Here is a 25825-nt window from a genome sequence, read left to right on the forward strand (position 1 = left end):
TTTATTATGAAACTTACTGTATAACTGAAAAGTAATTGTCCTCTTTGATATTTTGAGGACTTCCGTTATTAATCGAGTTACATGTGTAAACTGTACATTCTGACTGAGTTAGGTATGCAGATTGTATATTTTTAAAAGGCACAAAATGGGGCAGATTTATTAAACCAATCAAGACTTCTTGATCTCTATCAGTTTTTCTTTCCGTGCCACAAATCTGGTTAACTCCAGAATTCCACGTGTTCTTGTTTCTGTTTTTCTGTCCCCATCCCCTTGTGATTCCGAAAGCTGTTTGTTTTTATAGCTTTATAAAAACCAAACACAAAACAGTATGTTAATAAAGGTGCATTGAAAAACACCTCGCTCGTTTTGTTTCCCGTTTGGAACGGAATGCGGGTGTAACAGGAGTGACTCATAAAGCGGGACTCAGCCGTAAGGCTTAAGTCTCCTGCCACCCAGTCCAGCCAGCAGCCCTGGTCCTGCCATGCTTCCTCTCCTTTGAAGCGACTTGTGTTTACAGAAAACCAAGCAGAAAATAACACTGTTAGTGGGAAGGAACACATTCAAGGTCAAGACCGCTGTTTGGGTTTGGCTAACCCAAGTGTGGTATATAAATTAGACCGTGGTGATCATGCTGTTCAGCCTGAGCTTCACTCTCACCTTTGAGCATACTGAAATAGCAGCACCCCAATTTGAAGAGCAGGAACCCTTTGAGAAACCCATGCCTGTTGTCTTGTTGCAGTCGCCGGTAGATGGATGCTGACATGGACTACGAAAGGCCTAACGTTGAGACCATCAAGTGCGTGGTTGTTGGGGACAACGCCGTGGGCAAAACACGCTTGATCTGCGCAAGGGCGTGCAACACCACCCTGACCCAGTACCAGCTCCTGGCAACTCACGTACCTACTGTCTGGGCAATTGATCAGTACCGGGTCTGCCAAGAGGTAGGTATCAACCAATATGTTCATTCTAGATCAGTGGGTTTGCCTTCACATCAGTCCGTAATGGGCTCTAAGCACTGGCGAAGTGGCACGTTTGGGTGTGCAAATGCCAGGAAGGAGTAATTTGAAATGGGCCAATGGACTGTCTTCACATCGGTGTTTATAGATCATAGAGATCACTGGGCCGCGTCATCCCAAAGGCACATCTCATAATGCGGTGTCGACGTTGTCTTAGGATACTTTGTCTTACAGTTTGTGTGTGTTCCATGTAGTTGCTTTATGTCTGAACGTATTTTTCTTCCTAGGGTTAATTTTTAAAGAGCTATCTGTTTGTCCAGTTCTAGGACACTGCTGTTCAGTGATATGTCTCAGTGCGATGTAGCGTGCCTGTTTTGGTTCGTTATCCTCTTCTTTCCAGCTCCTTGTCTCAGTGAGCGATGAAATGCAATATGACGCTGTAGTTAGAAGTAGTTGCTTAGAACTTTTCTTTCCAGCTCCTAGTCTCAGTGAGCGATGAAATGCAATAAAGGTTAAAGACGCTGTAGTTAGAAGTAGTTGCTTAGAAACAAAAATTTCAGCAGATGCAACAGGTCATGTCCCAGTGCTACAGGGAAGAACCACCTGTCAGAATTTCCTCTTCTTTACAGTTGTGCAGGAGCCTGCTGGTATCTGGTCTAGAGATGTAAAATTTCCGGAAATTTTGAAGCTCGGAAAAAACCCCATTTTTTCCCCCGTTTTTTTCGGGGGGAAACGGAAATTTTCGGAAAAATTGAAAAAATGCTACATTAGCATTTCTTTTGTCTTTTCTAGATTGAAAGTCATTCTGTTACTTTAGGAACATAAAATATGACTATGGACATTTTTACTTGGCATGAAATTATCACAACTAGCATATTAAAAATATAGTGTATCCAAACAATTATTACAAACAGAATACCCATCCACATGCAAAAACAAACCTGAAACCTTTTTATTTTCTTCTGACAATAGCACCTCCTAAAGGAAGAAATGCATCTTGTTCTTGCATTGGAGAGTTCAGTTTGTAACCTAGGACTGGCTTGTCCTCAGTGCACAGAAATTAGATCAATCTGAAATTATTTGGAAAATATTTGAACACCTTGTCTTAAAATATTTTATTCATCATGTTAAAATAAAACATTCCATAATCAATTTTTTTTGTGAAGTCAATTTAAAGTGCATAATACCATATGCCAAACCGTAGCTTGTGCAAGGGGTCGTTTAGGGCCCAGGCCACAATCTGAACTCCAAAATGTACTAAAGGTAACCAGTTAAGCTGATTGGCTGGCTTCACTTTCTTTCATCCTGGCATTCAGCTTCATAAATTCATTCCCATCTCCGTGGTACAGCAGCGTCTGAAGGTGATGGTCCTAACTATGATTTTTCAATTCAAGCATTGCACCAAACCACAGTTTATAAACTGTCTGAAGTCTGAACTGAGACTTTCATTATGTCTTGCAGTATCATAATGTTCAGAGCTTTTTTTCATGGAATTGTACATGCATTTTATTAGTAGAAATCTGCCTTTTTCAGGTCCTTGAACGGTCTCGGGATGTTGTTGATGAAGTGAGCGTTTCTCTCAGGCTGTGGGACACATTTGGAGATCACCACAAAGACAGACGGTTTGCTTATGGAAGGTAAGTGGGAGTTAGCCGAACTTTGTTTGGAGGTGGTGTGAAACATAGTGGGGAAAGAATTGCAGCTTTTGAAGCGTGAAACGTGAGGTGTGAAATTGATCAAGATGCTTGTATTCCTGCCTTTAAAAAAAAACAGCCAACATCTGTCAGAAGGAATACACGCACGCGGATTTAAAGAGCTTAGAACTCTGACACGCTATACACACACACACATCCATACATGCACCTGTCAGTGGGATAAAGAGTTCGTATAGAAGTCAGTTCAGTTAACCTTTATTGGCATAAAAATACCTTGAAAGAGGATTACTATAAAAAAGGAAATTACATTTGAATAAAAATTACATTTAAAATATTAAAACCATATAGAGCCGAGCATTTTACCGACTACATAACATTGCATAGTGTTGCATAAAACAATTACTCATTGGTAGTTTTCCTGGCGTAGCTTTATTGCTGATTGTAAAAACATGGCTACGTTAATTGATATTTCTGGGACAGAGTCATTTCGAAGAGGGTGCCCTTTTAAAGCATCAGGAAGGTTCATCATGTTGTCTAAGATAGGAAGTCTTGAAATATTTCACCGTATGAGGAGCATCTGCAAAAATGTTATAAAAAGTAACTGGAGTGGTGTTCCCTTGCTTGTGTGGGCATGATGAAGAATAATCTATTTACTTATTGCTGAGGCAGAAGCCAATTAATGTTTAAAGCAAAATAATCACTTATATACCAACAGCCATGCTGTCTGTACATAGGAACTGAAACATGGCTATCCTAGATCTCTATGACATAGAACGTATGCCTGTATTATGGTGTAGTGATGGTTTTTTTCAGGCTTTTCATAGTTGCTCAATGTTATGATTAACTGAGAATCATGTTCCTTTTCTTGAGAAGGGGATATGCTGCCCCTAGTCAAATATAAAAAATCATCACAGTTAAATGGCAAGCATTCAAAATACTGATTAGATGGCAAGTTACACCTGTATTACGACATAGAATAAATTCTGGACACTCTCCTAGATGTCTAAAACAATGTGGTCCATTAGCAGATTACCTACACTGTTGGTGGCTGTGTAAAATGATGCAAAAATTTTGGGAAGAAGTACTTAAGGTGCTTAAAGAAATGATATCTATACAAATACCTCAAAAACCAGAAGTGATATTGCTGGGAAAATGGGATACAAACCAAATGACATTAACATAGAGGGAAACTGCTTCTCTACTGCTAACAATAGCAAAATCAATGATAGCAATAGAATGGATAGGAGAAAAACCTCCTACAGTGAAACAATGGCTCATAAAGATACGGGACTATTTTATTTTGAGGAAATTATCATTTAATTTGTGTAAAAACTCTGCTACACAAGATGAGAAAAAAGTGGTATCAGTTTGGTTTCCAATTATAAGTTACTTAATGGATAAAGATATTCTTCCAAGGAACACTCTGTATCATGATACGATCTACTTTTAAACAAAGTTTATTGTGAACTGTTTGTTGTATATGTTGCTTATGTTGTAAAATAAAAATTATAAATTAAAAAAGAGAGAGAGAAGGGGATATAGAATGTATCTAGTCAGGGGTCATTTTGTAGAAAAAGAGGTGCAGATGCTCATTAGCATAACTTATGGGACTATTTTATTTTGAGTAAATTATCATTTAATTTGTATAAAAACTCTGCTACACAATATGAGAAAAAAGTGGCATCACTTTGGTTTCCAATTATAAGTTACTTAATGGATAAAGATATTCTTCCAAGGAACACTCTGTATCATGATACGATCTACTTTTAAACAAAGTTTATTGTGAACTGTTTGTTGTATATGTTGCTTATGTTGTAAAATAAAAATTAAAAAAGAAAGAGAGAAGGGGATATAGAATGTATCTAGTCAGGGGTCATTTCGTAGAAAAAGAGGTGCAGAAGCTCACTAGCATAACTCATTAGGATAACTTATTTGCATATGCCACACTTCCTGACATCACCAGAAGTGTGTCAGAAGGCAACACCCACTGCAGCTTACCTGGCTGCTTCTTGCTCCCCGTGGCCCGGGGCTGCTGGGAGCAGGGGGCGGGGCTTCTTCCATATTCCCGCCCTCTGGCCTTTTTACTGCCGGAGCTCCGCTCCTGTGCACTCCTGCAGGAAATGACCCCTGTATCTAGTTTTGTTTAGCATCTTCAGCATGAGCCAGAGTTACAACGCTCCTCCAGCACCACATTTCAAATGAATCAGCTTCCTTCCTGTCAGCTTATGTTCTTATCATCTGTAAACAAGTTAGTTTAATCCTCACTGACAAGTCCTTTAGTTTTCCCACCCATAGCTGCATACTTGGGAAAGGTGATTATTTCCAGTATCTTGCGAACACCAGGTTTTATGGGAAGAGGCTGTGGCTCAATGGCAGAGCAACTGTTTGGCTTGCAGAAGATCCTGGCTCAGTCCCAGGAATCTCCAGTTAAAAGGGGTCAGGTAGTAGGTGACCTTTGCTTGAGACCCTGGAGAGCCACTGCCAGTCTAAGTAGACAGTACTGGCCCCGAGGGACCAAGCATAACGCGGATTCATGTGTGTTCAGATGAGCCAATGTAATCACATTTCAGAGAATCATCTTGAGATTTCCTTGAGGCCATTGCCATATAGGTAAGAAGGGCTGTCTCTGGTTTTAGCGGATGATCTGTTTTGAGCCCAGGTTTTATTGTTTTCACAATTTTGCCCCAGAATTCAGTTGCACATGAACACCGCCACCACATGTGCATAAAATCAGCCCTGAGAATTTTATAGTGCCAACACTGGTCTGTACCTGCTTTTAAATGTTGGATTATTGGGGGGGGGGGGCGCACTGGTGCACCGTTTTCTTAATATTTTCTTTGAATGATAGGCACAATGAAAAACTGTTGCCTTCGTATAAGATATAGTTCCAGACTTCATCTGGAATTGCATGGCCTACAGCCTTGTTCCATTTCTTGTTGAAAAGTAGGACTATACCTGGTTCTAATTAATGCGCTACAGAATCTGGATAACAGATGCTTGTGTTCTTGCTCTAATAATTTTTCAAATTCAATATGCTGTCTATGAATCACATTCCTGTTGATTAAACTAGATTGAAAATTTCTCATCTGGAGGAACTCAAAAATTTGATGAAATGTGATCATTCTGTTATCGAGAATTGGGGACCTATGAATGTCCAAATCTAGTTTCTCCCATTTACATAGGGCCCCTGACTGATAATGTCGTAGATCATGTAGGTCCTTTACAACAGAAGCAAATGGTGAAACATCTGGTGATAGCTTGTTTCTATAGGTGTTCGACCAATGCAAAATATTATTTATAATAAGGTTATTAAAACAATACACTTTTTTTCTTTTAGTTTTTCTAAGCCAAAGAAATGTTTTTAAAGGCATATTCACTTCTGATGGTTCTGCTTCAGTTGCTGATGGGTCCTTGTTTACATACAGCCATTCATAAGCTCAAGATATTTTAAAAATATTCAAGGGTTGATTTGATGGGGAGAGGGTAAGGTGAAGGCTGACTTATAGATATGTAAACATGTTTAAAGACACAGACATCTCTTGGGAAAATGTCTGTCTCTCTAAATATACTTGCATATATGTCTGTATCAGCCTTCACCTTATCTCCCCCTCCACACATTTTAAAAGCACTGCAAAGCAGTCACAAGGAGAAGGGGATAAGGGAAGGGAATGTTGGTTGGTGAAGATATAGGCACTAGCCAGTAGTTTCCCATCACTATTTTTTTCCTCGGTGGAGTGGAAATTTGCAGAAATGTCAATTTCAAAGCTCACTTTAGGGCAGAAAACTGTACCTGCATATTCAGGGCAGGGAAAGTACTTTCAGGTCCCCGCCGCCAGACTTAAAATGTTATGCTTGCCTTCATGTTTGTCTGTGGGGAAGACAGGAGAAATAATCAGCAGTTATACGATGGCCATCCTGTAGAGGCTACGAAATGGAGCTTTCACAAGACAGTGGTTTACTGTATGACTATAATGCTTGGTCCAGCTGTGGGCTACATAGGGGCTGTGGGGAGCCATGGTAGGGGGAGGCTGTGGCTCAGTGATAGAACATCTGCTTCCCATGCAGAAGGCCCCAGGTTCAGTCCCTGGGATCTCCAGCTAAGAGCAGATGATGCACGTGATGTGACACCCGCTAAACAGATGATGCGAAAGATCTCCGTCCGGAGAGTCGTTGCCAGTCAATGTACAAAACACTGGCCTTGATCGAGCAGTGATCTGACTTGCTCTTAGGCAGCTTTGTGTGTGTTCCCGTGAACACAGACACGTTCGGTATGAAGGTTACAGGTGCTGGGAAGGAGCCGTGGCCCCTCGTTTCTCAATGGCAGAGCACCTGCTGGGCATGCAGAAGGTCCCAGCTTCAGTCCCCAGCATCTCTCGCTAAAAGGATCAGGTGGAGAGCGATGAGAACGACCCTCTGCCTCAGACCCTGGAGAGCTGCAGTCGGGCACTGATACTGATAGACCAATGGCCTGATTCGGTATAATGTAGCTTCACGTCAGGGATCCTTCATGGGAGCTGTGATGTATGAAGTAACCTTGAGAAGCTCTCGCTGAGAGGTGGATTGTTCGCAGATGAGCAACAGCAGGGTCTGTAGCAAAGGCTAAGGAGGCGAGGAGGAGAAATGCAGTGGCAGGGCTTGGGGGATTGGACTGGTTTCTGACAAAATAGAAGAGGTTTGCGTCAGATTCCACAGCCAACAACTGAGTACACGCTTATCAGAAAGGTCATACTTTATTGCAGAGCTATAGATGCAGCAACAAAGTCACTGTTAAGAATGGCGTCGCCCCTACAAGCATAATGTAGGGGTATTCGTATGCACACACACCCTTCCTTAGGCCAATTAGCCACATTCCCACGCACGGGAGAAGGAGCCCCAGGCCGTTAGAGCCGAAGCTGGGAACTGAAAGCGCTCCCACGGTTCCCTGAATCCCAGACACTACACACCACCTGCAAGGCCATAGATAAGCAAGTGCTACAGAAGCAAATAAGGAATGCAGCGGTACTTGGTACACAGGGCAAGCAAGCATCCCACCTCCAACCCTTATGACAGCATAGCTGACAGTTTGGCCTGGGCTTAGGGGCTTGTGCCACCCTTGCTTGCTATGGGGCATCTTTCTACTACGAAAAATCCCAAAATAAAGTGTCTGGCTCAGCAGGCAAGTCTTACAGTTTGTTGTGGAAGGACCATCGAAATCCTAATTAAATCGTTCCATTAAGGGTTTTAAAGCTCATTGTCACACTTAAATGTCCCATGCGCAGGCTATAAACATGTACGAGGTATTTCTCAGTTGCTCAAGCATCTACTGGGGAGTCAGCAAGATTAGAATGTGCTGAGTCCTGGTTTTAGCAGGAATAGCTGCGTCTGTGTTTACTTTTTGACTCCCTCCCTGAATAGGTTCAGGGACATTGTCTTGTACTCTGTGTATTGCATACTTCATATGCGATATGCATAGTATACCACTTTCGTGTGATAATTCCACTGTTTGACTATCTTAGGAAGTAAGAAAAACCCGATGAGTCAGCTTCTCTAAAACATATGAGGTTGCCTGACTTCAACTGTTATTTTTTCCCCCCAGAGTTGTATGCATACAGCCTGACACATGAATGGTTGTTTTCTGGCTGGACTCATTGGCGGAAATCCTAGTGGGCAGAGTCAGGAATGGTGTGCTCCCTCTCACCACACTTAAGCAGGGGACGGCTCCGTTTCCCTCACTTCTGTACCCAGCTGCTAGACTCCGTGACTAAATCCCTCTCAAAGAACAAGACTTACAGATCAGCCGCTTGCGCTTTCTTCTTCTGCACAGCCATATATATGGAAGAAAGGATCTGAGAACTTAGCTCTACACCCCACCCGGGTTTATATGCAAATGGCCACTTTATTTGAAACTGAACATGCAAATGTCAGTCTTCCTCTCTATATGAGATAGATCATCTACCAAGACTCCAGTATCACGGCCCTGACCTGAATAGCTCAGGCAAGCCCATTCTCAGATCTCAGAAGCTAAGCAGGGCCGACCCTGGCAGGTAATTGGAAGGGAGGCCGTGACGGATTGCTAAAAACAGGCTTTTTAAAATGCTGCTTGTGTCAGAAAGTCAGGGAGTTCAAGAGTTTATCTTCCCTGAAAAGAAGAGCTTATATGATTGGCTGCTGTACTCACTCCCTGACTGGCCAGCATCAGCTGAGAGAGAAAATAAAACAGCTGATCTGGAGGGAAAAGATTCATTTGACCTTTGACTCACTTTTGGACTTTGTCTGAAATCTAAGGTCTGGATCAGTAGCCAGAGGGTTTGGCTTCTGAGGGAAGAGACTTTGGGAGTCAGAGATTTCTGTCAGGGAAAAGTACTTCTCTAGAGAGAAGAAGAGGGACTCCATTGTCTATTAAAAACTACTCTGAGGGAGAATTCATATTCTTAGTCAAGAAAGCTACAACACTGCTTTATTCAAACACATAGTACTGTGGAAGAGGAATTTGGCAGGAGGTTTGAGGAGTTGAGGAGGGAGAGAACTCCCAGACAAGCAAAATAGGAAAAGGAGTTATTGCTTCTTAGGGACAAGAGGGATAACTTCCAGCCAGTAGGAAGGGGTTGGGAAGAGAACCCTGGTCTTCTATAAAGGAGAAGAGCGTAGACATCGCAAGAGCTGCTGGAAAGCTATAATATCTAAAGGGAAAACCTAGACCTCTGAAGGGAGAAACCTAGACGCACTAAGACAAAGCTATCCTCTAAGACACTGTATTTAAGATTCTGTGTAACAGCTGAAAAGTATAATAAGTAAAAACCTCTCACTGAAAAGAATTTGAAACTCAGAAATTAAGCTACAACAACACTGTCTTGTTTGCTCAAAAACCTCAATTCTGTGTGTATGTGTATTTGAAAGTTTTACCTCAGCAACCTCTATATCTTGAATCTTCATATTTATATATTCCCTGCCTATTTATTAAAATCTTTATTCTGTTTTGAACGTTAATTTTACCTCAGGTCATTTCATGAGGGTATTTCAAAACAAGACAGCTCCTAGTTCCTGTGCTGGGTCATAAGAAGAAGAAGAGGAGATTGGATTTATACCCCGCCCTTCACTCGGAGTCTCAGAGCAGTTTGCAATCTCCTCACCTTCCTTTCCCCACAATAGACACCCTGTGAACTAGGTGGGGCTGAGAGAACTCTGAGAGAGCTGCGTGAGAGAACAGCTCTGAGAAAACTGTGACAGATCCAAGGTCACCCAGCTGGCTGCATGTGGAGGATTGGGGAATCAAACTGAGTTCTCCCAGATTAGAGTCCACGCTCCTAACCACTACACCAAACGGGCTAAACTAATATCTGTGACAGGGTGAGACAGTTAAAGCTTATAAAATAAAGAAGAAATACAAGCTACTGAAGGGGTGGCTCAGTCACTGAGGGGGAACTAAAAATATTTTTGACAGGAAAATCTGCCTGGGAGTGGGGAAGCATCAGGGGTCTGTCATAGAGACCTCCAGGGAATACGAGGGCTCAGGACACAGAGGCGGGCTATTAAGCCTCCTCTCTGAAAAATGTTCAAGCCCCCAGTAGGGGTCACTATGACTTCCAAGCATGGAAGCACTCACTCACTCACACACACAAATACCCCCCAAATTTAATAATAATAATAATAATAAAAAAGACTCCAGTATCATGGGCACGGACCTTTCAAACCATAGCTTGAAGGTGGCAAAATGTCTGGCAGATTCATGAGCAGCTGGGAAAAGAGGAAGGCTGAAGGGGCTTCCTCATCCCTTTATAAAGAGCCAGCATGGCGTAGCGGTTAAAGCGTCAGACTAGGATCTGGCAGACCCGGGTTCGAATCCCCACTCTGCAGCGGAGCTTGCTGGGTGACCTGGGGCCAGTCACACACACTCTCAGTCCAGCCTACCTCATAGGGCTGTTGTGAGGTTAAAAGGTAGAAGATGAGAACAATGTTAGCCACTTAAGGTCCCCATTGGGGAGAAAGACAGGATATCAATGAGGTAATTAAATAAATAGCACCTCCCTCAGGATCCTGTCAGGTTGGGGAAGGATCGTCTCTTGACATGACTTGCAAAGATTTCCAGTTGTATTCCAGGCAACTATCCATTGATCACTGTCCTTCAAAGCTTAAATGAGTACTGCTGGTGCACCACTTTTTAAACTGTGAGTCCCAACGAAAGTGTGTGCCCCTTTGTGTATAGATAACAAAAATCCATCGCTTCTAGTATCGTATTTGTCTTACTGAAAGGCTAGATTTAGAAATGGGTTTCTTAGATCCTATAATACTCAACCGAATGCTGCGAGACGAAATGGGGGGGGGGAGGAGAATTTATTATTTTTACTACCAATAAAGAAATATATTTGACCATGGTTCAATTAATTTACTGTAGGTAAGAGGTGTACTAAGACGCGTGTGCGGTTGCTAGGAATTAATTCAATTTCAGCCCTGTGTTTACTTTTGCCGATACGGGTATATGGGTCTCTAAATCATTTCAGGCATAATAATTTATTTGACAACTCAAATGTGAGCTGCAGACTAAATTCTGCCTGCTCATAGAGAAGAGCAGCTGATTTTGCCCCGCTCGTACGAATATGCAGAGGGACCATCACACTGCAGTAGGGAGAGTGGCAGTCGAAAGCCTGCGTTTAAAGAAACGTTCCCTCGTCTTCTCTGTCTACGTTGTGCCATCAGCCATGAGTGCACATTAATCCAAGTCTTCCATAGTACATGAGACCCCCATTGGAGTATTATTATTTTTAGCCCAAATAATCTTGAACATTTCAAGCGGGCCTCTCCTCAATCTGACTTTGGAGTACTAAAATGGCGGCATTAGGATCGATATGCTTTAAGAAAGGACTATGATGAGATGAAGAAAAACAAGACAGACAGATTCACAGGTGGGGGATGACTACTCGGGAGAATCAAGAAGAAGGAAGGAGTGTTTGTTCCCTTCCCTCCCAGATGGCTCCCATCAGTCTCTCTGCTTATGTACTTCGTTTGTCTCTGCCTTTCTTCCCAAAGCTCATTCTCCTCTCCTCCATTTTATCCTCACAACCAGGGCTATTTTTGGGCAGGAACGCAAAGGAACGGAGTTCCGGCTGGCTCCAGAGCTGACCACACCCAGCAGGAACTCATTAGCATAATAGGCCACACCCAACAGCGGAAACTCATTAGGATTGGCTACATTAGGGGGGTGTGGCCTAACATGCAAAGGAGTTCCTGCTACAAAAAAAGCCCTGGGTTTTGACAACAAACAAGGTAAACAGAATAAGAAGGGAAAGGTGGGTGTGGCTGGGTGACCACACGTCTGGTAACATGGGGGTGTGGCCTAATGTGCTAATGAGCGGTGCTGTCAGGGGTGTGGCCTAATATGCTAATGAGTTCCTGCTGTTGGGTGTGGCCTATTATGCTAATGAGTTCCTCCTGGGCTTTTTCTACAAAAAGAGCCCTGCTCACAACTATCCTGTGAGATAAGTCACGCTGAGAGGGTATAACTGACCCGGGGTTACCCAGCGAGTGGGGATTCAAACCTGGCTCTTCCAGACCCTAGTCCCACGCTCTAACCACTGCACTGCACAGAAGACTGAAGATGAAAACAGTGTTGCCTGTAAGTGTTGTTCATCGCGGTGTCTTCTGTGCAGGCACACATTCCCTCCCTCCTACCCCACTGTGAGTTTGTAGGAGGCAGTTGCACTCATGATACTGGCGGCGGCTCAGGAGGACGAGGGAAAGGGGGAGCTCCTCCCTGAAGAGCACGTGTGACCGCTAAGTGGGAAAACGGCCTCTAATGAGCTCTGCCAGGGAGGGGCTCCCCTTGGAGTGTTAAATACCAGAGTAGCTGTAAGAGAGCCTCCGGTGGCTGGCTTGTGCAAGCGCGGTCTCAATGTGTTTTCTACAAAAAGAGCCCTGCTCACAACTATCCTGTGAGATAAGTCACGCTGAGAGGGTATAACTGACCCGGGGTTACCCAGCGAGTGGGGATTCAAACCTGGCTCTTCCAGACCCTAGTCCCACGCTCTAACCACTGCACTGCACAGAAGACTGAAGATGAAAACAGTGTTGCCTGTAAGTGTTGTTCATCGCGGTGTCTTCTGTGCAGGCACACATTCCCTCCCTCCTACCCCACTGTGAGTTTGTAGGAGGCAGTTGCACTCATGATACTGGCGGCGGCTCAGGAGGACGAGGGAAAGGGGGAGCTCCTCCCTGAAGAGCACGTGTGACCGCTAAGTGGGAAAACGGCCTCTAATGAGCTCTGCCAGGGAGGGGCTCCCCTTGGAGTGTTAAATACCAGAGTAGCTGTAAGAGAGCCTCCGGTGGCTGGCTTGTGCAAGCGCGGTCTCAATGTGTGCCTGCACCAAAGACACCTTGATGAACAACAGTTACAGGCAATGCTCCCTCTAAGCTGTGGAGTCTTGTGAGCAAAAATTCTACTTTGTGAGCTACCGGCATTAAAGTTGTGAGCGAGCGATTTGGCTACTGCATAAATTAAGTTTGCTCTGGAGTCCTCCTTCCTGAGCTGAGACAAAAATGTGTGAGCCGGAGGCTAAAGAACTGTGAGCTAGCTCACACTAACTCAGCTTAGAGGGAACACTGGTTACAGGTAAGTGCAACACTGTTTTTATTCCCTGCACTCTGGTTTGTTTTTGAAGACAAAATGGGAAAGGCTTCGACTATTAAATCGTTTCTGATGAACATGCCTTGTGAAGGGTCACTTTACAGAAGTTATGTTTTCTTTGTTGATGTAATCCTGGGGGGAACTGCATTCTGTACCTCTTGAAAATGCAATACGAGTTCTTCTTGCTGTGAGCACGTGGACCGAGCAGCCACTATGATCTGCAGCTTACAAGTGGGAGTAGTCTTAGAGCCGCTTCGGAGCCGCCCTGAGCCGCTTCGGCGGGAGGGCGGGATCAAAATCAAATAAATAAATAAATAAATAAATAGTGAAAATAACAGTATGCCCCGTTTCAGAAATGGGGTGTGTGCTCCTCTGCTCATTTTCATGTAGGGGAAACAATGCAATCGGTCCTTTAAACTAAGAAAGCAACACATTCTCATTTTCTAAGGCTGGCCTGTGGAGCCGTGTAAGTTGAAATGGATCTCGTCCTTCCAACAACTACTTAGCTGCACTTATTTGCATTGGCTCCTGTGGAAGACCGTGGTTTGTACTCTGCATACTTCTCACCACCCAAATCTGAATATATTTCAGGTGTTCTGACAGTTTCGTACATAAACACTTGTACTTAAGAAGCATCACTTCTCTTGGTAAAGTATAGAGCTGAATATTTCTACCCCCCTTGCTCTCCCCCCGCCCCCTTCCCAGGCCAGCGCATGGTCTTGCCCTTGCCTTCGTTGGATGCCTTTCCGGCTCTTCATGTGCCAGGCCAGTCCGTGCATTGCAGCCTGCCGGGCCTCCCATCTGTCCTGCGTGTGTGTGCCCATAGTTATCCATCTTCAGGCCCATCCAGTCATGCCTACCGGTAGCCGATGATGACGTTCTTCATCTTCACATAGCAGCTGATGCTCCATTTTACTAAGACGTGTGTATTGTGAAAATAGTTCCTTCCTTGGTCTTGCTTATAAGCTGTATGTGCAAGCTTGGTTCTTCTCACCCGGCTCTGAAGCGCTTGCATGTATGCTGCTGTGTAGTGGGGGGAACTTGCGCCTGAACTCTCGTCTTGTCTATCGGAGGAGGGTTTCACGAGCATGAATACAGTTGACTAGATAGCCGGATGGCATTTTGGACCTGTGCTGATAAAAGTGTGATCTTTTTCATTGTGGTGCATCCATGCTACAAATCAGTGTTGGTTTTAGGCTAGCTTAACTTTCACAGCTTTCTCCGGAGTATCCTGGGAACTGTGGTTTGAAAGTGGTTTCAAACTGTGGTTTGAAAGTGCTAAGGCCGGAATTCCCCAACGTGGTGCTCACGGGCACCGTGGTGTCCGTCAAGTGTTTTTAGAAAGTGGGCAGGGCCAGGTGGGGCTATTGGCCAGCAGGGCTTTTGAGTGGCCATCAGAGACCTGTTTGGCTGTGCAAACTTTTTAAAAGTTGCTTTGGTGAAAGTAGAGGGGTTCCCACTAGTGGACCAGGATTCGCGCACCTGATTCAGAGGGACACTCACATAAGTGACAGAACTAAGTTAATTCGATCCAAATTAGAATCTCTGGACATTGGTAGTGCCCCCCCCACAGCAAAACGAGGCCCTTAAGCTCATAAAAACTAAATTAAGGGAAGTGGACCTCAGCAGTACATTGTGTAGAGCCCGGCGTACATGCTCGGGTCTAGCCCTTGGCCTTCCACCGCCGTCGGTGATTCCTACTTATTGCTACACTCTCAAAAGTTCAGCACTTCGCAGAGCCTTCACGCTGGCTAGACCGAATACGTTTCCGTCGAATGTAGTCTTGGGCCGCTTCCAGGGCATCCCGTTCTCTGAACGGCTGTGCGACTGTAGCCTAGGTAGGGTGGAGACGATGGATCACATAGTGCTAGCTTGCCCCAACTGGAAGATGGAGAGGCAGAAGTATATTATACCTATCTTGATAAAAGAAAATCTCCCCGCCCTTCCCTGGTCAATTTCTGTTCTTTTATCTGACAGAGCTGATTCAGTCACCAAAGCAGTGGCCACGTTTTTGGCCCTGGTGGCAAAAAAAAAAGGACAAGGTGGGGAAAGTTCAAACTCTTCTGATTTGATGTAGCGGGTACCAGTTGGAAGAATTATCTCATGTGGTTTGACGATTTTAGCCAGTGTAACACACTCATATTGGGATAACGTACCCTATTGTCCATGTATGAGCTTTTTAAATAGTGATGATGTTTTACTTGTTGTTTTTATTGCATAAATGTGTGTACGTGTGCTTAAGACTACTGGTCATGCAAGCCGATATATATATATATATATAAGTTGCTTTGGCAGCAGCCGCCACCTCAATACAAGGCTCTTCACTGTGTGACTGAAAGTAAGCTGTGTATACGCAAGAAGATATTTTTTTAAACAGTACGTTCTTTTAAAAAGACATCTCGTCAAACAGAGCTTCTGCCTGAAATGTTGAAGTGTTACTATTAGAGTTAAGCTTGGCCTCACTCCCTGACATTTTGTGGTTGGCTCTGCCTCGGGCAGGAGCCACCTTGTGGTTAGCCCCGCCCACTGTGGCAATTTTGGGGGTTTTTTTGTTTAAAACATTTATTAGCTGTCTGTCTTCCTTAGGGAACCCGAGGTGGCTTAAAGTGTAGATAAGACATGTTAAAATACATTAAAATATAAAAACCAAAACTTTAAATCGCAACTCTGGACTGCTAGTAAACTTAACCTTCAAAACGAGTCTAGCTTGCCACCTAGTGGTTTACAATGTTAAAGAGCTAGAACTTCTGGCTGCCAGACAATCTTAGGATCACCTGGCTATACTACACACAATTCCATATGAGGATGATGATGATGATGATGATGATGATGATGATGAACAACCATCCTGTTTCTCATCTCAGCATGTGTTCAAAGGGAAGTAGTGAGCTAAGTCCCCTTGTTCTCGACACTTGTGCATTAGCATCAGAGTAACCCCAAAAGCAGCGACAAATGACAGCTCCAGAGGGGTTTGTGGCCCAGCAGTTGGGGACTGTGCAACCCATCTGAGGATACCGACCCATTGGTTGACAGCCACTGGACTTACAGCAGAGAGACAGCTTCAATCTGTTTTGTCTGGTGTGCTAGCCGCTACAAGAAAATCCAAATTCCGTAATGCAGTTTTGCAAGCATTGCTATCCAGATAGTTTAACATAACGCAGTCTGCATATCTGCTCGCACAGCATTAGTTGAGTTGCATACGTGGAGGCTTATAGTGACAGATTTGGGTGTCCTTGTTGCAAGATGTGCATTTTGAAGCACATTGGGGTTGGGAAGTAATTAATCTCCGTCAGAATCTAAAGCTCCCTACGTTGCCTTACCAGAAGCGCAAATACTGAAGGTCAGGAGATGCCCAGTGCAGCATAAAAGAACATCAGAGTCAGCGTCCCCACCCATGATTCTGCATGTTAGGCTGTACAGTAGTTTAACCCTCTTCATGTTCAATATGGCTTACTTACAACAACGGCATGAAGAAGCCTCTATCTTGAGATTTATTGTGGAGGCTTGACCTGGCAAATCTGCATTCTGGTGATGGTGTTCAGTTTTCAGCTCTCCCATAGGGGGAGTCCTTCACCCCTTGGGGGAAGTGTGTACACGTGTGTGTGTGTGTGCGCGCACGCATGTACACATACAGAAGTTTGAGTGAAAGGGGGGAAAGGAAGAGTATACAGGATATTGGATCTGCTTTACCTTCCTACAGTGTTGGAGCTGCGGTGGCTCAAGTGGTTAAGACGCTGAACTGCAGGCTGTGGAAGGTCAGTCGTTCAGCAGTTCGAGACCTGGGTGCCGCAGGACGGAGTGAGCTCCCATCTCTAGCTCCAGCTCCTGCCAACCTAGCAGTTCGAAAGCAAGAAATTGCAAGTAGATAAATAGGTACCACTCCGGTGGGAAGGTAACAGCGTTCCGTGCGCCTTGGTGTTTAGTCATGCCGGCCACATGACCACGGAAACGTCTTCGGACAGCGCTGGCTCTTCGGCTTTGAAACGGAGATGAGCACCACAACCTTAGAGATGGATTCGACTGGCTTTCGAGCAAGGGAACCTTTACCTACAGTGTTACATGGTCGAAAGCACCATCAAGACTTATAGCAACCCTGTAGGTGTTTTCGAGACAAGAGACGAACAGAGGAGGTTTGCCATTGCCTGCCTTCGGCATAGCTACCCTGGACTTTCTTGGTGTTCTCCCATCCAAATACTGACCAGGGCCCATCCTGCGTAGCTTCTAAGATCGGATGCAGTCAAACCAGCGAGGTCAAGGCACTGCCCTGCACGCTTGTCTAGGAGCAGGGCTATTTTGGGGGCAGGAACGCACGGGAACAGAGTTCCGGCTGGCTCCCAAGTTGGCCACGCCCAGCATGAACTCATTAGCATAACAGGCCACACCCAACAGCAGAAACTCATTAGGATTGGCTACATTAGGGGTGTGTGGCCTAACATGCAAAGGAGTTCCTGCCACAAAAAAAGGCCCTGGGTTTTGACAACAAACAAGGTAAACAGGATAACAAGCAAAAGGTGGGTGTGGCTGGATGAGCACACTTCTGGTAACATGGGGGTGCGGCCTAATGCGCTAATGAGCTGTGCTGTCAGGGGTGTGGCCTAATATGCTAATGAGTTTCTGCTGTTGGGTGTGGCCTATTATGCTAATGAGTTCCTGCTGGGCTTTTTCTACAAAAACAGCCTTGTCTAGGAGTATGTTGATGGGGAAAGCAGTGATATCATAAAGGCTAGGTACTTGGACGTTTCATCCTTGCTAGCTGTGTAACACAATGGCTGGTGCTTTTCTGTTTCCTTGTAAAGAGGGTACCTAAATTTCGAAAGGGTTTAGTGGCAAAAAAAGCCCATGTAGGAATCCAATGATTACAATGGACACAGACATGTCTTTTCTCACAGAGTAAAAAAACCACCCTTGAAACCAGAACACTTGATTGCAAATGTTAGCATGAGCTACGCACTGCACGTGCCTCCTGTCCTCCCACATCGTCACCGTGTCCTTTTCATACCTTTCTGTGTGATTATTCCAAAACTGTGAGATGGATAGATAGTGAAGGGCCCAGGCAGGATTGGATTAGAATGAATTGGGTGTTTCGCGCTTGGGAATGGAGCGGTCTGATTGTGAAGCGCCCTCTCCAAAACATAAAAGTGTATTTTCTTCGCAGCCCTTGTGAGTCCATAATGCACACACGAGATTGCCTGTCTTCCGTTGTATGTAAACTCCCAGCAGTGTCTGTGTTGCATTGTCCAGGATGGGGGTGTTTTTACCGTAGATACCGCTCAGATGTCTGTGTCCTCAGTGGAACAAGTGGAGCAGCCGTGTGGAACAGGTAGATCATTAATGACTGAGAAAGCAAATGCTGAGATTCATAGGTCTCGCTCTGTTAATTGCCCAAACTTGCAAGCATGATGAATTGGTGCTAAATTAAAGTTTAATAGAAATAGAATTGCAGCGGGGCTCTGGCATTTTGCTCACTGGAGCACCTTTTCCTCCTGTTCGTGGGGCCCTTGCAGAACGATTCCCTTCTTAATCACTGTTGTACTTCATTCCTTGTTTTTCCTCTGGAAAGATTTGCAGTTATCATCTGTGGTGTTTGCAGCATCTGTGACTAAGCATTAGGCTTAATTTTTGGTTATTTAGGAGTCCGCTTCAGAGGGCTGCTTCAGCATATGTTCAGATACAGCATTTATGAGCTGCATGGGGAAAAAAGGCACATAAAATGATTAACATAGTAATTGTTTTATGAAGCTCTAACTATTTCTCCTTTTTATGTTCCGCAGCCTTTTCCCCTTTTGGCAATAGCCAAATTGCAGCAGTGTGCAAACTATTTTAGCAAGGTGTTGACATAATTCCACTTTTCTTTCTCTCTCTTTGGTGTAGTGGTTAAGTGTGCGGACTCTAATCTGGGAGAACCGGGTTTGATTCCCCACTCCTCCACTTGCACCTGGCTGGATGACCTTGGGTCAGTCACAAGCTCTGGCACAGCTGTACCTGAAAGAGTTCTCTCAGGCACACCTACCTCACAGGGTGTCTGTTGTGGGGAGGGGAAGGGAAAGGAGTTTGTAAGCCGCTCTGAGACTCCGAGTGAAGGGCGGGGTATAAATCCATTCTTCTTCTTCTTCTTCTTCTTCTTCTTCTTCTTCTTCTTCTTCTTCTTCTTCTTCTTCTTCTTCTTCTCCTCCTTCTCCTCCTCCTCCTCCTCTCGTTGGTGCCTTAATGTTTATTTCCACCCTTGTTGAAGAAGTGATTGGTCTTGCTAGGCTAAGCACCAGCTTAAAAACATCGTTTTCTAAACCACAGCATAAGTTACTGCCTGCAGCATTCGACGCAATAGGGTGGACTGGTTGTCAGGTTAGAGATTAAAATAAAATCCGGTTCTTTTTCTCGTCTCAGGGCTATTTCATGCAGTGGGTTGGAACCAATGAGTCCCTTCTTCCAAGCTGGATCCTGTCTCCCTTTTGATTTCTCCACTGATCAGGGTCTTTTTTTTCCCATTAGAGGAGGAATTAATGGAAGGAAGTCACTGGATCCATTGTGGCAGAAGGGACTCACTGAATCCGGTCCTGTATTTTTATTTTTATTTTAATGTACAGCTAAGGTTGGTTTATTTCAAAAGATCTAAGTGCCTAGAGAGATAACGTATGAATGAGACAAAAGCATTTGGAAGCGCATTTACAGTGCAATCCTAAAAATAATTTCCTGGGAGTAAGCTCAGTTGAATAGACCTGAGTAGGATCTAAGTAGACCTGCTTTGGATTGCTCTCTTAGCATACTAACAAAGAGTCAAGACTTAACCAAAGTTCCTGCCGAGTAGTATACTCAGTGGCCCAACCAGGTTTTATGCCACACGATTGTACGTGGGAATGGCCGTCTGAAAATATCCTATTACATTGCATGCGTCCACTAAAAAGCTGGGCAGCTGTCTAACTTTTCACCACAGATTAAGAGTTTGGCATGTTGTGGCGGGCCAGTTTCCAACTCTAGCAGTTGCCGTGAAGTTTTGCCATTGCTTTGTTCCTTGCTTGCACATGATGTCTGTCCGGTGTGGAAGAAAGAGGGTTCCATGGTCTCGTGGTGAGACACGATTGATCTTTTTTTAAATATGCATGAGTTTGAAGTGTACTCTTAAAAACCCAGTCCTGGTACATCCCTAGAAAATGTTGCTCTTCCAGTTAATTCGTTCAGCAGATTAAAATGGAAGCTGGAGCTTGAATTTTTATTTAAAACAAATGCGCATTTATTCCAGGTCCGATGTCGTTGTCCTGTGTTTTTCGATTGCGAACCCGAACTCCCTGAATCATGTGAAGACCATGTGGTGTCAAGAAATCAAGCACTTCTGCCCTCGCACACCTGTCATTCTGGTTGGCTGCCAACTGGATCTACGATACGCTGATCTGGAAGCTGTAAACCGAGCCAGAAGGCCGCTGGCCAGGTAAAAGTCAGCTCCAATTGATGTAGAATAGAAGAAGTTTTATTCCCACTGGACAATATTTCCATATGGCTCCATTTCTGCAAAGAGCACAGTGCTTTACTTAATAGAGGTACCTATAACACTGCCTTATGCGTGATCAGCCTCTGGTCTGTCTAGCCTAGTAGTGTTACCTACAGGCCTCAGGAAGACGTCTTTCCTAGCCCTGCGTCCTGAGACCCCATAACTGGAGATGTATTGTATTTTACAATTGGCCCCTCCACCAGTTTTCACACTTCATAAAACTGGACCAACAGCAAGGTAAATCCAGGCCAGTCTTTATAATCTTGCACCAGATGTCTACGCTAGCACAGTTGTCTTCATTCTTTCAGAGGATGATCTGTATGTGTGTGTGTGTGTGTGTGTGTGTGTGTGTGTGTGAGAGAGAGAGAGAGAGAGAGAGAGAGAGAGAGGAGAGAGAGAGAGAGAGAGAAGGATAAAGAGAGATTGTCACAGAAGAGTTGCATGAAAAAAGCCGTGCTGTATCAGACCAAGATTTCATCTAGTCCAGGATGCAATTCCCAGCAGTGGTCAGCCGGGCACTCCCAGGATGCCCACAACAAGGCCCGTGAGCAAAATGGCTCTCTTCTTGCTGGTGTTCAGAGAAAGATAGCAGCTTCAGAATTTGAAGGGTCCACTTCTTTGTCATGGCTGGTAAGCATTGGTAAGCTCAGGGCTATTTTTGGGCAGGAACGCACAGGAACGGAATTCCGGCTGGCTCCCAAGTTGGCCACGCCCAGCAGGAACTCATTAGCATAATAGGCCACACCCAATAGCAGAAACTCATTAGGATTGGCTACATTAGGGGTGTGTGGCCTAGCAGAATAGTTGCATGAAAAAAGCCGTGCAGATCAGATCAAGACCAAGGATGCAATTCCCAGAAGTGGTCAGCCGGGCACTCCCAGGATGCCCACAGCAAGGCCCGTGAGCAAAATGGCTCTCCTCTTGCTGGTATTCAGAGAAAGATAGCAGCTTCAGAATTTCAAGGGTCCACTTTGCTGTCATGGCTGGTAAGCACTGGTAAGCTTATCCTCCATAAACGTTTCACACTATTTAAAGCTGGCTAAAATCAACTGTCTCATCTTCCAACAACAAATCCCACAAGTTTAATTATGAGTGTGTGAATTAGTAATTCCATGATGGTTGATGCGAGGGAGTCATGGTCTTGGCTGAAGATGCTAAGGGCCACTGTAATTATTTATTTACTGCATTTGTAGCCTGCCTTTCTCATTGAGACTCAAGACGGGTTACTCGGTGTAAAAGCCAGTTTGGTGTAGTGGTTAAGTGCACGGACTCTAATCTGGGAGAACCGGGTTTGATTCCCCACTCCTCCACTTGCACCTGCTGATGTGACCTTGGGTCAGTCACAAGCTCTGGCACAGCTGTCCTTGAAAAAGAGCAGTTTGTGTCAGAGTTCTCTCAGTCCCACCCACCTCACAGGGTGTCTGTTGTGGGGAGGGGAAGGGAAAGGAGTTTGTAAGCCGCTCTGAGACTCCAAGTGAAGGGCGGGGTATAAATCCAATCTCCTCTTCTCCTTCTCCTTCTCCTTCTCCTTTCACAGCCAACTCTAAAACATGGGCTTCCTTTAGCATGCGGCATCCATCCAGTGGTGCAATAGGACTATGGTGGAAAGTGCCATCCAGTCACAGCCAACTTACAGCGACCATGTAGAATTTTCAAGGCAAGATACGTTCATGCCATTGCCTGCCTCTGCATCATAACCCTGGGCTTCCTTGGTGGTCTCCCATCTAAATACTAGCCAGGGCCAACCCTGCTTAGCTTCTGAGATTTGACGAAAGGGGGCTAGCCTGTGCTATCCAGGTTAGGGAACAATAGGACTAGGATCTAAAAAATTAGAAACAGTGCAAAAAGTATGAGACATGGTATGTCATAAACAATGTAAAAAGGAGTGGAATTACAGAAGCAGGAAGTAATGCTTTAAGAGCAAGATGTTATGTAAAATAAACAGTGACGTAGACTACCCCACAGCTTAGCGGGAACATTGAACATGGTATGTCATAAACAATGTAAAAAGGAGTGGAATTACAGAAGCAGGTAGTAATGCTTTAAGAGCAAGATGTTATGTAAAATAAACAGTGACTTAGACTACCCTTTTTAAAAGCACCCTCCTTTCGCAATGACCTGGAGGACATTGAAAATCCCGACGCTTAATGAGTTGATAACGAAGATTATGGAATGTGCTGAAATTGACGGATTGACAAATATACTAAAAGGAAAAATGGAAGAAGAATGTATGGGACCATGGAGGGCGTTTTATGACTGGTTAAAACATAAGTACTAAGAAACTAAGACTAAATGAAGAGCAATAAGAAAGATGGTTATAATAGTTGTGAAACTTTCAGGAGAAGATTTGCATGCAGAATGTTAATTTGGATTTTTATATATAATTCTGTATTCTTTCTCTTCCCTTCTTTTCCCTTTCCCTCTTTCTATATATATAAACTAATAAAACTCTATTAAAAAATAAAAGCACCCTCCTTTCTACTATAATAATAATCATGTGCCATCGAGTCACCGCCAATTCATGGTGAGCCCAGGAACATCGGGTTTTCAATGCAAGAGATAAGCAGAGGTGGCTTGGCATTGCCTTCCTCTGCATACCAACCCTAATCTTCATTGGTGGTCTCCTGTCCAGGTACTAACTCTGGCTGTTTGACAAAATTGGGCAGCCTTACTCCCTTTGTAAAAGTTTCACCAGGGAGGGCGGTTGATAAATTTAAATAAGTAAAGATGGACTCCTGCACAGTTCTGTTTTACACATATGTAGAATGGGAGGCCATGGATGGCATAGTTTTGCTGCTAAAATATTAAAATGACTTTTAACGTAGTCATGTACTGTTATTAGATTGGCCACTTGAAAAAAGATTGAACAGTGTTGGGAGGAAAGCAAAATAACAATCCAATGTTCCTGGGAAATCAGACAAAAGCAAAAGGATGCAGCCACTACTACATATTATTTATTTATTTTTCCTTTTGAAAAATTGCATCTCGCGTGGAGGATGCTGTGGGGCTAATGCTCCAGAAACATTTGTTCATATCGTGGGTTCAAATTTAGCTAAGGAGGGACCGGCGATGATTGTGGATGGAAACAAGCTAAATCTACACCTGTGCTGGACCCTTTGGAGGACAGGAATGGGGGTAAAAGTACAGGCTGGGCTTATCCCATGAGGTATCAAGAGCTGCGGTGGCTCAAGTGGTTAAGACGCTGAACTGCAGGCTGTGGAAGGTCAGTAGTTCAGCAGTTCGAGACCCGGGTGCCGCAAGATGGAGTGAGCTCCCGTCTCTAGTTCCAGCTCCTGCCAACCTAGCAGTTCGAAAGCAAGACATTGCAAGTAGATAAATAGGTACCACTTCGGTGGGAAGGTAACAGCATTCCGTGCGCCTTGGTGTTTAGTCAGGCCGGCCACATGACCACGGAAACGTCTTTGGACAGCGCTGGCTCTTCGGCTTGGAAACGGAGATGAGCACCGCAACCCTAGAGTCAGATTCGACTGGCTTTCGAGCAAGGGAACCTTTACCTTTTTTATCAAGGGCCGGCTGTGGTGGTTAGGGAGATTCTGGCCGGCATAGTATAGTGGTTAGATTGTTAGACTAGCTTATGGGAGACCTGAGTTGGAATCCCCACTCTGTGGTGTCAACTTGGGCATGCTCTCGGCCTAACTCAGGGTTATTGCGAGAATAAAATGGAGGAGTGGAGAACAACCCTGTAAACCACTTTGCGTCCCCGCTGGGGGGAAAACCTGGGGTGTAAAGAAAGTCGGAAAATAGGTGAATGGTTCTTCTTTGTGTAATTCACAGGCCTATCAAAAGGGGTGACATCTTACCACCGGAAAGAGGCAGAGAGGTTGCCAAGGAGCTTGGGATACCGTACTACGAAACCAGCGTGTTTGACCAGTTTGGCATCAAGGATGTGTTTGATAACGCGATTAGAGCCGCGTTGATCTCCAGGAGACACCTGCAGTTCTGGAAGTCGCATCTGAAGAAGGTCCAGAAACCTTTGCTTCAGGCTCCCTTTCTACCTCCAAAGGCACCGCCTCCAGTTATCAGAATCCCAGAGTGTCCCTCCACCAGTATCAATGAAGCCGGATACTTGTTGGACAATCCTTTGTGTGCAGACGTCGTATTTATCCTTCAGGAAAACACTCAGATTTTTGCGCATAAGATCTACCTAGCTACCTCCTCTTCCAAGTTTTACGACCTGTTTTTAATGGAATGTGAAGAAACCCCGGATTTCCCTGAGTCACACTGTAATAAAGAAAAGACCCACAGAAACATGTTGGCCAGAACATGTAGTCTTGAGACAGACAGTGAGGGTGAAGCAGCAACCTTAAAAACGTTGAATGCCAAACTTGTGTCTTCGGCAGAAGGTTACGACTCTTCGGCAAGGTTAGAGCTTGAAGCGGGGGAAGCCGGTTGCCTCAAACAGGGGCTGGCCTCCTGGGGCAAAGGGTTTGTTAGCATGCATAAGGAAGCGCGAGTCAACCCCGTTTCGAAGAGGCCATGCACTGTGACCATTGTCAAGATGGACGCCTCTGTTCAGCCAGGACCTTTCAAAACTGTCTTGCAGTTTCTGTACACGGGGCAGCTGGACGAAAATGAAAAAGACCTGAACAGGGTGGCTCAGATTGCTGAGATACTGGAAGTCTTTGATTTGCGGATGATGGTGGAAAACATCACTAACAAAGAAGCCTTTATGAATCAGGAAATTACCAAGGCATTCCATGTCAGGAAAGCTAATAGAATAAAGGAATGCCTCTGCAAAGGGACATTCTCTGGTGAGTTAAGTATACCTGGGCACGTCCTCATTTCCTTGTGAATTGTTCCACTGTGGTAATCCGAATAGTAACCAGAGGGAAACCAGTTTATGCCTGTAGTATAAATACACCCTCAGTGGAAATTACAAGCACATGGAGATTTGCACCAGACATTTGGTGGGTTAGTTCAAATCAGTACTAATCAGGGGTCATTTCCTGTGGGAGTGCACAGGAGCGGAGCTCCGGCAGTAAGGAGCCCAGGGGGCGGGCACATGCAACAAGCCCCGCCCCCTGCTCCCAGCAGCCCTCAGTCAGGCCATGAGGAGCAAGAAGCAGCCAGGTAAGTTGCAGAGCCCCCCCCCCCCCGGCCCGCCTTCAGGTAC

The 25825-nt window shown here is 44.8% G+C and overlaps 1 protein-coding gene across 1 annotated transcript in view; it reads left to right on the plus strand.

Annotated features, from left to right (window-relative positions):
- Positions 1-749: 749 nt before the first annotated feature.
- Positions 750-25825, plus strand: part of RHOBTB1 (Rho-related BTB domain containing 1) — a 48373-nt gene continuing 23297 nt past the window's right edge. The window contains exons 1-4 of the mRNA XM_015416345.1: positions 750-941; positions 2490-2593; positions 20446-20631; positions 24487-25463. Of these exons, the coding sequence (XP_015271831.1) occupies positions 750-941; positions 2490-2593; positions 20446-20631; positions 24487-25463 (1459 nt within the window). The remainder of the gene's footprint in view (positions 942-2489; positions 2594-20445; positions 20632-24486; positions 25464-25825) is intronic.

The sequence above is a fragment of the Gekko japonicus genome, unplaced genomic scaffold, assembly GCF_001447785.1.
Source record: "Gekko japonicus isolate JY-2015 unplaced genomic scaffold, Gekko_japonicus_V1.1 scaffold966, whole genome shotgun sequence".
Lineage (NCBI taxonomy): Eukaryota > Metazoa > Chordata > Lepidosauria > Squamata > Gekkonidae > Gekko > Gekko japonicus.